At 36.4% G+C, this 12,805-nt stretch overlaps 1 protein-coding gene across 4 annotated transcripts in view; it reads right to left on the reverse strand.

Moving 5' to 3' along the window:
• Nucleotides 1-423: 423 nt before the first annotated feature.
• Nucleotides 424-12,805, reverse strand: part of LOC140166466 (uncharacterized) — a 215,497-nt gene continuing 203,115 nt past the window's right edge. For 2 of the 4 annotated variants that reach the window (XM_072189945.1, XM_072189948.1), the window contains 6 exons: nucleotides 10,646-10,869; nucleotides 7,847-7,976; nucleotides 7,337-7,450; nucleotides 6,488-6,645; nucleotides 4,384-4,642; nucleotides 426-3,374 (listed from right to left, as the gene is read on the reverse strand). In XM_072189945.1, coding sequence (XP_072046046.1) covers nucleotides 3,180-3,374; nucleotides 4,384-4,642; nucleotides 6,488-6,645; nucleotides 7,337-7,450; nucleotides 7,847-7,976; nucleotides 10,646-10,869 — 1,080 coding nt within the window. In that variant the 3' untranslated portion in view covers nucleotides 426-3,179. Of the gene's footprint in view, nucleotides 3,375-4,383; nucleotides 4,643-6,487; nucleotides 6,646-7,336; nucleotides 7,451-7,846; nucleotides 7,977-10,645; nucleotides 10,870-12,805 lie in introns of all 4 variants that reach the window. The other 2 variants (XM_072189947.1, XM_072189946.1) reach the window with 2 other exon arrangements.

Genomic DNA, 12,805 nt, shown 5'->3' on the forward strand with positions numbered 1-12,805 from the left:
AACAAACATAGAGTGACATGTAACAGACAAAATAGATAAAATAGGAAGCCGAGTTTGGACCCCGCTTGATTATAGTATATCCGAGAAAAAAATAAATGGATAAGTTGTGATACACACACAAGGTTTCAATTTGTCAACTTATACCTCAATAGCAACTTATATTCTCTTGAACTCACTTTATACTTTGCAATAAGATTGTTGCGAAAAAAATAACAGGCAAGTTAAAAAGAGTAATAAAACACCATGCATAAACTATTTGTCTCAGTCTCAATAATGATCAGCAGAATGTCTGAACCATATGCAGAAATAGATGTAAGTAGGTCCCATTGTGCTATCAGTATACATGATATTGGCAATAATTAAAAACTTATCTACATATTTAGAAAAAAATAATATAAATAAATAAAAACTCATGCTATTATAACAAAATATGGACAAACAAATCATCCGAGAAAATGTCATCAGATTATTACATAATAATGTAATGAGTTGCCATGGTTACTTGGTGATTAGGGACCAAACCAAATGACTGATGACATCCTATAAACGTAACTAGTTTAATTTACCCTTCCCCCTCCCCATTTGACTAAAGTGGAAGTGGATTAAAATACCATAGAATACAACCTACAAGTATATATGCCTCTAAATGAGTGGGTTTTTTTTGTTGACGAAAGGCAGACACCCTCTACAAAAACATTTGGAGTTTGAGCAACTATATTACTGATACTGTACAAACAGGTAGCTGTACAAGCAAGTATTATTGTAAGACCAATCTATTGTAATGTTTTTGTGGAGTGTATTTGCCTTTTATCCCTATCTTCATAAAAACACTAATTTAGAAGCATTATGCTTGTAGATGGAATTCAATGGTAGCATCAATGTTTTAAGAGCAGGAGAAATGAAATCAACATTTTTAACTCCCTCCCTCACAAATGCAACTAGGTTTGTTTACAGGATGTCATCGATCTTTTGGTTTGTTCCCTTACAACCAAGCAAAAGTAGTATTGGGCCATTCCAGTTGAAATCCATACACCCCCTATGGAAGACATGACCTTAATCTCTCACACAGGGGATGTAGATTTCAAATTGAGTCACCCATTCAGGTAACCCAATTTGAAATCTACACCCCCTGTGTGGGTGATTAAGGTCATGTCTTCCATACACTGTATATGGATTTCAACTAGGATAGCCCATTATGACACAGTTGGACATGCACTTCTTTTGTGACTCAAATTGGGAGAAGGGATGTGGCCTTGACAAAAGTAACTTGACAATATATCCTTCCAAGTAATAAAACCGTATCTACAAGTAGGCAAGATTGCTGATACTGTTCATTATACATTTCTAACTTTATGCTGTGTGTTCAAACAGACAAAATCTATACAACAGAGCAGAGTTGACCACTTGATGAGATTAACCATAAGAATCATTTGATATATGCAATGCACTTGTAAAGAATACAACACAATGGGCTATTACAATTCCAGTTGAAATCCATGTACCCCCTATGGCAGACATGACTCTAACCTTCCACACAGGGAGTATGAAGTTCAAACAGGGTTATCCGAATGGGTGACTCCATTTGAAAGATAAAGGTCATGTCTTGCATGCACAGTGTTTTCAACTGAAATAGTCCAATTATCATTTCCAAATAATATGGAAGCACTAAATGGAATAATTGCCACATACTTAACACAAAACTCTAGACTCATCTCAGTGCTTTTCATGATTTGCAGATTGGAATTGTTACAATAATTGTTTTGGCTTCATGCTATTCCCATTATTCCTGTAATAATCAAACATATTCCTATATATTCTGTATTAGTTAGTATCATCACTATTAGGGGCATGGGTTACTAGTAGGTTTAGCATTTGTGGATTTTGTTGAGTTGGCGCAGAAGATATACATTTGTAGAACACACACATTATCTGTTTGTTTGTAATTTAGAGACATGATTGTGTAACACACTATGCCTTAACAATTAACGCCATAATTATGTTTTGTGTTATTGGTACATGTACTATAACCTTATAATAATCATTGCAATATTACAGTATCATAGTTGAAAATATTCATGAATTTTGCAGGGTGAGATGGAATAGATATGGGGCCATAATAAGCATGTAATTTTATGTTTAGTTGATTTATGATATCAAATGAATATTTTTGCTTATTTTCTGAAGTTTTGACCAGGAATAAGATTTTTCTGCTTTACAAGATGATTTGTACAATTATTAGCAGTTATTTTCATAAATGTCTACTGGCGTTATGCACTTTACAGATGATTGCTGCAGGTTACTTTTGTTTTAAATATTTGCATTGATTGTACGATTCATGAAAATAAAACACAGCTCTGACATGTGGTTGCAAAGGGCTAAGTAGTGTTGCCTGACTGGAGCACCACTACTTGGGTAGGAAACAAAATGGACACAAATTCTTTCAAAAAGTAGCTTTGCCCATAGGGTAACATAGCCTGCATCATCACACTTTGCACTTTAGAGGTCAAGCATATTGTCCATCAAGTCAGGAAAGCCAAACTGCATTTTTATAAAAAAAACATGTAAACACTCTTTATCTTTGTAACTTACATAATTTTACTTCATGATCACTATTGAAATTTAGGATATACCAGTTGAAATCTACATACCCCATATGGAAGATATGACCTTAATCTTCCACACAGAGTGTGTGAATTTCAAATGGGGTTACCTGAATGGGTGACTCCATTTGAAATCTACGCCCCCTGTGTGTGCACTTAAGGGCATGTCTTACATAGGGGTGTATGGAATAAACTGGAATAGCACAATGCTGCAAGCAAATGGAAAAAGATACACTTCAGTACAAAACTGCACATCATGATCTGCACCACATATTAATATCATTTAGCAATATGCAAACATATTCCAACTTTTGTCACATTCCTCCACGAAGTCACTACCAGTTTGTCGATGCACCAAGTCGTCATAGCAACAGCACACAATCCTCCATGTTTGGTTTTCGGCATAATATTCCAAGAAAATTCTGCAGGATCAAATTCACCGATTTGATGAATCCCCAAGCTGGTGGCCCAACAAACATCCAGAGGGCTAGAACCTCAGGAATATCACAATATTTCTTCTACTTAATATATGTATTTTCTCCATACACACAAAAATGTGCACAAACTGCTATTGTTTCATTAAATGATACCATCTAAATATGAGGTATCAAGATGCTGTATCAGCGTCCGTACAAACGACATCTCCTTTCTCGTATTCTCAAAGATGATTTGTGGGTTCTCGGAGGCGCATCGTAGACAGTTCGGCGCCATAACCATGGCGAGGTTATTAATGTCCATCTTCGTTGACGATACATTCTCCTCCTTTGCAAATACCTGCAAAAATGCACAAAGGTGAAAAAGTTATAACAACATTGTAAATGTCAGTAATGGTTGTGGTGGCAGCACTCTGCAGCAGTGATAAAAAAGTTGACTACATTTCTTTTGGTTCAAATTAATTATTATTGACAACTCCACATCTAATATATCACAGTGACTACTAACCCAGGCAGGTGTGAACTGACCAGCCTGACTCGTGATGTATTAGTCACACATATCAAGGCAATAAACAGTACACAACTTATTGTCATCATCTGCAGAATTGAGGCCACTGATGCTAATGACACTAAAATATCTGCTTGCTTTTTTTTCTGTTTCCTAAATAGGGAGTGTGAATAGAGAAATTGTCAAATGTTTACAAGAAATGCCTGAAGAACCTCACTGTACCTTTTTACACTTTTGTAAAGCTACAAACTGTGGTAAAGTTTCTAAAAACTTGGTTGGCAATAACATGCTGACAATTTATGACTTTATTTTTCTGTTGTGTTTGAGATCCACATCCCCTGCTGTAAACTGTTGCCTTTACTTACTAATTGAAGTTGAATTGTAAACATTTTGCAATTTAAACACAGAAAATCCCAAAATTAGAAGATTCCAACTTCCATATTTGCACAGGGGAGCCTGGCAACAGAAAAAGGCTTTTTTACATTTTTTTCGGGATCATTCATCGTTCTACAACAAAGAAACTTGTTGCATACATTGGCATTTTGTTATTTAAACTGCAACAAAATCATATCCAGTCATTAGCCTGCAGCTAGCATGATTTAAAAAAAATCTCTTTCACTTTCACATTTATTAACCCCATTGGCCAAAATTAATATTGTGTCCAATTTTGAACCAATCAAGGAGGGTATTAAATAAGATCACCTGCAAATGCAAATTTGACCATAAATAGTTTAAAGCCTAGTCATAATTGGCAATTGAAATGAGCATTTCAAGTTATCATCCAATCAGAAATGCTGTTAGATGACCAGTAGTGTCCAGGGGTTAAGGGTCACAATCTTACCTGTAAAAATTTGATAAAATGACAGAGCAGTAGTCTATTTAAGTCTGGTAATAATGAGATCACTTCTAATGCCTTGTCTCTCTCGTTACATGCCCTGATACACTGGTCGTAGAATTCCATGGGTATAAGTGGCTCGTACAGGTCACGGTACCATAATTTAAGTAGCGAAGCTGGGACGTTGGGGTCGCTGCACTCTGGCATCGACCACTGGTCACATTTCACCTTGAGTGCGTTGACCTCATCTATATCACCGGGTACTCTGCATTTATGATGGAATACAAAATATTAGAACAGAATTAGCAGACAGCAGGGATAATTATGACCATGTTCAACAAATATATTACAACCTCTCTGGGTTATTATGGACAAATCCAATTCTATATGCCCCTTTCTTAGTGTGAGTGTGCATGCAACAGAATGTATTATGGGTAATATGCATGGGAGATAAACCAGTCTAGGGACTCACTGGGGTGAACTTTGCACTTTGTAAACAATGCTTTGTACTTGTATTTTCTGATTTCTCCTTCCACAACTGTTTCCTTACAAGTATAAAATATTCATTTCTAACCAAAATGTGTTAAGTTACAGTCATGAAACTGATCATTAAACACTGAAAACCATCAATAGATTTTATTCACCATTTGTTGTGAATTTGATGCAAAAATAGGGTGTAAAACACTAACAAAACACAAGGGAAAATAAAAGTGCAAATAACAGCATCAAAGTGTTGTATAACACACATCTCCAATCTCTCACCAAGTCATTAACTAAATCAACAGTTATCAATTAACTTATTTCACTTTTTCCTTCCCAGCTACCCATTTAAGTTCTCATCACTCTTACTAATAATAATGACACAACCACAACATATATAGCCACACGCCTTCTTGTGCTGTGCAATTTGGAAAGTTCCGACAGTGTTTCCGGAGCTGGGGCAATGTTTACGTCAGAATCAGGAACCTTGATGGCATTTCCAGTTTATATAAAAAGATGAATCATAGCAATTTTATCATATCAATATTTTTTCCTTTTTCAACAAGCTTGCATAGCTCATAACAGAATTTGAGTCATAATATAGGCTACTTACTATGTTTAGAAAATTTGAATTGATGATAGTGTCATCAGATTAATAATACATCACTTTGTTGTAACATATTTTATGTATATATTGTATTAATTTCAACTGGACCTAAACTGATCCTTGTTGAGAATTCCTACTAACAAATCCATACTTGGATGATATAACTACAGTCTAACCTCTCCTATCCAGACCTCTTTCAGGAATATCTGTTATCTGAATGTGTGATCTTCATACAATCTTCATAGGAAAACAAGTTTGTAATGCTTGAAATCTTAATTTTGCATTTAGAATGGCCTATCCCTGTTGCATACAACCTGAGACGAATATAGGTATATTCGTCTCAGCATACAACCATGGACTAAAGAGACACTGACAAACTCCAAACAGTCAAAGTCTCAATGCACGCAATGCTGGTGTGATTGTCAGACATGGCACAATCAAAACGATGGGCCCATGAATAAGTGAGAATTCACAGCATACAATGCACGGGGACTTTGACTGTTGGAAAATAGTCTGTATTAGTCTATCCTATATCTTTTAGTGTTATTATGAGTAATGTATAGTAGTCTCAATTTAAGCACTTGCTGCATTCAGTGTCTCCAAACAAATCTGTCAACACTTGATTGATTACACATAGGAAGAAATATTCAACTATGGTTTCTGACAGTAGTATAATCAGCGGCGTAGCTGTGCTTTTTTCCAGGGGAGGTGGGGCAAGCCTGTATGGAGTGGGGCCCAAATCCACCAAATTTCCCTGCACTTGGGGGGGGGGAGGGGGCAGGGGCCCAAAGAGACAATTTTTGCCAGGCTTATTGATAATAATCGTATGGTATTGCATATCATATGGATTCCCCATCTCTCTGCCCCTCCTCTCCCTCTCTTTCCTCGCTCCCTCTTTTTTCCTCTTTTTTTCCTTGCACTAGGGGCGGGGGGCCCAAATAGGCAATTTTGCATGGGGCAATTGCACCCCGGCAGCTACGCCACTGAGTATAATACTTTTTGTTTATGTCCAATTAGTCTTACCTGAATATTCCTTCTGTTTTCTCTCCGCCTAATCTGAATACTTCTTCTGCTAAGACGACCACAATCCAAGGCAGCTCACGGTCTGGGAAGCGATCCTTCTGTAAGTCCATCACATCTTCAAGTGTATTACCAAACATGGAGGGATGGAAGACTGAATTCTATACACAGAATCAAGGAAAGATGTGTTACAGAGATAGAAATTGATATATTATAAGCAGCATCAACTTAGTAAGGTTAATGGTGCTGTAGCTGTTGAAACTTTATTAAAATTGTCAATTCTCATACTTTTAAGCCTCCATTTTTCTTTGAACTATTAACTCTCCAATAACACACAAAATGCTCCTCCTCAAAGATATGGCATAACATCAGGCAGCTATTGTACCTCACTGCAGCTATTGTACCTTAAAGTAGCTTTTGCAGTCCTCATTATTAACTTGCCATTATTGACATTTTGGCAATTCTCATCAAACTAATATGACCTATACCAAAATGCACGGATCTTACACAAATGGGGCAAATGTGAAGTTTTGAGATATTTTCTCAAAATATCAAGAGCTATCTCAAGAACTACTGGACCAATACTAGGCTTATTTGTACTCAATTAAATGCATTTTATATGCTGATTCCAAATATAGTCATGAAAATTAACAATTTTTAAATTTTTAAAACAAAATCTAAACCTGTCGTCTGCAGTTGACACCCATGTGGAGAGAATTAAGTGTTAGAGATCATTTAGAGGAAGATGGAACATGGCTTTGTACACAGTGTATTAGATAACAAAGGTTAATGGATGGGGTCATGTTCCAACTTATACTGGACACACATTATAGCCATCCACTGATTACTTACTTTAGCTAAATTGATTTCTTCCAGTGTGATCTTTTTGACTCCTTTGCGAGCCCCTGTTTGGGATATCCTCTCAAGTTTCTTAAAGCAATGTTCTGCATAGTCCTTGACAGGTACCTGCACATTACAAAGGAAACATTACATCAATAAATCAATCATAATTTTGACAAATTGACAGCTAAATAAATATTTAGAATGATCATGAAAATTATACCTGGGTAAAGAGGGACATACTATGTAGAGCATGGTAATGTTTGAACGATGTCCTCTTTCAACTCAGAACTCCAAGTTTGTGAGAGGAATAAGTCCACTTATTTTACCATTAGCTGATGAGTTTTATAATAGATTTTTAAACACAAAAATTTATTTTAAATATCAAACTATCCTTAGGAATGGAAGTGGACAGATGGAGGGAATTTGAGGAAGATGGTCATCTATGTCTCCTACCACATTTGTATGTTGGGTGGGAGTGGGGGTAGGCGAGGGGTGGGGGTAGGTGAGGGGTGGTCTTACCTTTCTTGTGTCATATTCCCCAGTCAGGTGCTTAACCACATATCCATCCAGATAGGAGTGGAAGCGGACGGATGGAGGGAAGAAGTTAAGGAAGATGGCCAACAACTCCCAACCTGCTTGTAGACTTTCACTGAAAAATACAAAATCGTGAAATGCAGTTATTACAAATATTTTATGGTTGCATATATTGCATAGAACTAGCCCTGTTCCGCAAACTGCGACGCCTCTTGAATAGCGAGCAAAGTGAGCACCGAGCGTAGCGCTATTGGTGGAATATCTTGGATCATCCTCATAGGTATAAGAGTACAACACAGAGCCTGTGCTAATACTGCATGGTTGAACAATTATGTAAATAAATCATACATTTTCTATCAATGTTTTTAATGATAAATAGCTCCTTCAACAGGATACTGTAGTTCAAATGAAATCTTAATTTGCAGATCATTTGTAGCACTAATACAGATTGCATGACTTCATTAATGTAAATATCCTTATTTGAAATGTCTTATACAATATGTACATTTTGCATCTTTTATGGTATCAACACATTCCCTTTAATCCTATACCCAAATATACATATAAAGTATCATAGAATTCTATAGATGTATTGGCAAAATCCAATTTTAAATCGCTCTTGCTCTATGTTTCTATGTTTAGATCAAGCATTTAGTTTTGAAAATAGCACAAAAAAATGACTACACAAAACATTACTTATGCAAATTGAAATCACGATCAGTTGGCTGAAATTGATAACAAACTTATAAATAGCTTTGCTAATGGGCTTCAGGAAACACAATGTGACATGAAGAGAAAGTTAGCATGATCTCTGTATCCGATAGAAAAGAAGTGCTGTATCTTCTTTTAAAAATTTATCTTAGTTTACAAGATCCAACACATGTGCCGGCCGTCAATGAACTATGATTATATAACCTATCAGGGTTGCCAAACCCACAATTTGGTAGCCCAACTGGTCAACTTTTGAAAATTGTCCCCACAATTTTTGTAAATTCCTGTCCCATAGAAACCAATGGTTAAGAAAAAAAATTGGATGACTCCTGCGACTTCCTGTAGTTTCCAGAAACCAATGGTTAAGAGAAAAATTGGTTGACTTTTGATTATTTGACCCGCGATTTGGGCTGAAATGTTTTGGCAACCCTGCTCATAATCTCTCCTAATAATCTGTATAGTTGCTATTAAAGCTTTGTTACTGACTACTGGTTTCAGGTTATGAGGTATGATACCCAATATACAAAGGTACGCATCTGTATTGAGAGGTCATCATATGTCACTGAACTGTGCTTTTGAGGGATTAGGTTAAAGAGGTCACAAGTAGTATGATAGCTAGCCAGTGTCAATCACAAAAATGTGGAAGGATCTTGAATTTGAGCAGAAAGGAAATTCTGTGAGTTCTCATCAAGTAATCAATGCTACATCAAGAAAGATCTTGCACGCAAGCGACCCTAAAGTTATACAATATGTAACTGATAATGTTGTATTTGGCTGGCATGTAGCCAGACTTGGTTAGAGTTTCACATCAATGTTATGTAATCAAGTGTTTAACTGGAATTATGTGTAATATGCTGCATACTTGATTTCAATATTCTTTTACAAATAAGAAACGTAACAGGATTAATTTGTCAATTTGTGGTTACTAGAATTTTGAAATAAGTGTAAAGTCACAAGTAGGGATTTTCGAGACGTTCCATCTGTTGAGTTGATGTTCTTTGCTTGATGACGTTTGTATTTTCAATGGTGTGTTCTTTGTGAATGGGGACAAAATTGAAAATAGATTATGGCATATTATGTCCCATTCACAAAGGACATCACTGACTATACATGTGTCTTCAAACAAAGAATAGCAACTCAAAAAAAAAAAAAAGGTCTCAAAACCACCAACTTGTGACTTATGCGCTCATTTTGTGAAAACAGGTCACATACGATTTGATAACTTGGGAGTCCAAATCAGTTTCTGATTATTTCTACTGTTTCTTGCAGTAATTTCAACACCAAACAATTGATTACTTGGCTGGCATGTACCCAGGCCTGTCTCGGTTTCAAATCACTATTATGTAATCTGTTAACAGACTGTGCAATTCTCTGGAACACATTTATTATTTGTGTCTCACATTGTCTTACACCTGCTAAGGGGAAGCATTTAGGATGCCTCATTCTCAATTATTGCAATGAAAAGCTTCCATATGTTACATAATTTTGAATAGTAAGTTTGAATTATGGCATAATTAATCTTTCCAGTGTGATTGACAATGACATAAATTAAATGCTGAGTACTGTATGTCGTGTACAGAAGAATATTCAAAATTGTTTGTCATTTCAAACACCATCCAAAAATAAATTTTGCTGTAAAATAATACTAAAAACATATTTTATGACAACGTTCCTCCTAAGTGATCTGTTTTAAAAGTTTTAAGCTTTTCACAATTTGCTTGGCACAGAAAATGCAACAATTTGCAGCATTCAAATTTAGAGTATAAATATCTGAAGACTTGATGTGATCACTGGACGTGCTGCATATAAGCCATATCGCTAATGCATTCTGGGAAGGTTTTGGCAAATTTTGGTACAGAATACAGATGAACATTAACTCTGACCAATCAGGATTTTTGTGTGTGTTTGCTTATAAAATATTGTTTGAAATGTTTTACTACAAAAAAAATATAAGAGTAAATGAATGCATAATAATTAAAGCAATTTTCCAGATTCAGCTATTCGAGTTCAGCTACCAAAACTGTCTGTCCCACAATGCATTGCAAATTGAACGACAAATTGGCGTATACTTACTCATTATAATTTTCTGTCGTCTGTCTGCACACTTGAATGTAGAGTTCATCCCTAATGGGTACCGTTGTCCAGCCCCTCGTCACCAAATCCACGACCACCGCCTCCGGTTCCTTGTCTTTAATTTGCCTATCTCCCATATAACATTGAATGAGTTTGAAAACTTCTATTGCATCTCGTTTCACACCTTTGTCCTTGGTCTGTAGCATTGGCTTCTTGATGATTTCCTGGATTTAGATAAAATGCAAGAGGCGTATGGTAGATAATTAATTTGGCATTCTATATAACATTACATCCTGTTGTAAGTTCTTGTTCTGTAGCATAGGCTTCTTGATGATTTCCTGCTGTAATTAAAACATACATGAGGCATATGGCGGATAATCAAACAGAATTTTAGATGTCATATAGATTGTTTCTATTAAATGTGTCCATAAAACATTAAGATAATTTTCATAAATATCTTAACTTGAGTCTTCACATACTGTAGTTAAAACAATCAGAAGTTTGAAAACGCAAGGACGAAAGACAACTCTTTTATGCTACTTAAACCAGCTCCTCTCTGTATGTAAGATTAGGGGGCCAATGATAAATACAAAAGCCAGTCTTCAGGGAACGGCTCTTTTCAGAGCCTCCAAACCTTGAAATTTAGCAGAGAGACGAGATTTGCTTGTTCTCTGTTGACAAGGGGCAGTCTTCAGTGAACGGCAGTAAGCAAGGGTGGCCTACATGTCTCATTCTTAGGTACTTTGTCCTGAAGAAGTCAGAGCTACTCCTGACAAGAGCTTGACAGTTCTAAACTTGTCCGGCGCTAAAAACCCAATAATTGAAGTTATCACATTATGTCCACCACTGTAAGAGATCCTGGGTAAAGTCCTTTTTGTGATCTATTTTAATTTGGAAGTAACATGCTGACATTCTTACTTTATTGCACAATTCCACTTAACACCAATAAAAAGTACTTTCCTTTTGAATGGTTCCTGTAATTGTCAAACCACAAAAGATATATAAACCTTGATGTACAGAGATAGACAAATATGTGAGCACTCACCACTTTTGGTTTAGGCAATTGAACCAAAATTGTTTGACCATAGATGTTGAATTGGTCGATCCTTTTCCACTCTTTTCCACGTACAAGCAGTCAAAGTCTCAGCATCACTCGATAGTGAGGGCCGATTGTTCCATGAAATGCGACGAGCAAAACTGCTACGCACTTAATGCGTATTTTTAAGGCACGCAACACTCTATCACGTATACGCGTAGGCACACAACGTTGGCGTGATTGTTAGACATGGCACAATCGAACAATCGGCCCTCATGAATATGCACAAATTCACAGCATACAATGCATGGGAACTTTGACTGTTGATACATGGTCTGTAATAGTCTGTGATCTTTTCATATATGCTATGTATTTACCGAGACAATGTTACCAATCATTCTGATTGGTTAATTGATAGTTCATTAATTCTAAGTATCTACTACAAGCAGCATTGACAGTCAATCCAAAAAGATTAAACAAATTTGACTGCATTTCTTTACATTAATCAGCAAGTTTGTTTTCATTTTTGTTGCCCTAGGGTAACCAAATTAGGGCAACAGTAATAAATAGAGTATGTCAAGATGGTACTTCCTTATTATCATTGATCATTACAGGGACTTTCCCCGGGGACTCTTTCTGTTGCAATGGTGGACATATATGATAACTTCACTTGTATTTATCACTGGCCGTAAAAACTTGCGTACAGAGAGGGGTTGGCTTCAAAAGCAGGAAAAGGCTGTCTTTCCTGAATGTGTTTACACGGAGATGATCGGCTTTAAGAACATCCTAGTACAGAGTCAGTGTTAGCATCTGATTTGTAACATGTTTATGTGTTTAAATAAGAAAACACGGACATCAGCATAAAGGACATCCTAGTACAGAGTCAGTGTTAGCATCTGATTTGTAACATGAGGGCAAGATGGCAGAGTGGTTAAGGCGTTGCGCTGCCGGCCGGGAGATACGATCGACAAGGGTTCGAGCCTTGGGCTTGCCTTAGGTGAAAATTCTCTTCCCTCCCAAAAAGTTCCTATATGGTCAGGAATCCTTCAATTCAGTTCAGTATTTAATTTCAGAATTTAATTGAAGAATTTCTTCTCACCCCCATACACTGCTCATCACGTGCA

The sequence above is a fragment of the Amphiura filiformis genome, chromosome 12, assembly GCF_039555335.1.
Source record: "Amphiura filiformis chromosome 12, Afil_fr2py, whole genome shotgun sequence".
Taxonomy (NCBI): Eukaryota; Metazoa; Echinodermata; class Ophiuroidea; order Amphilepidida; family Amphiuridae; genus Amphiura; species Amphiura filiformis.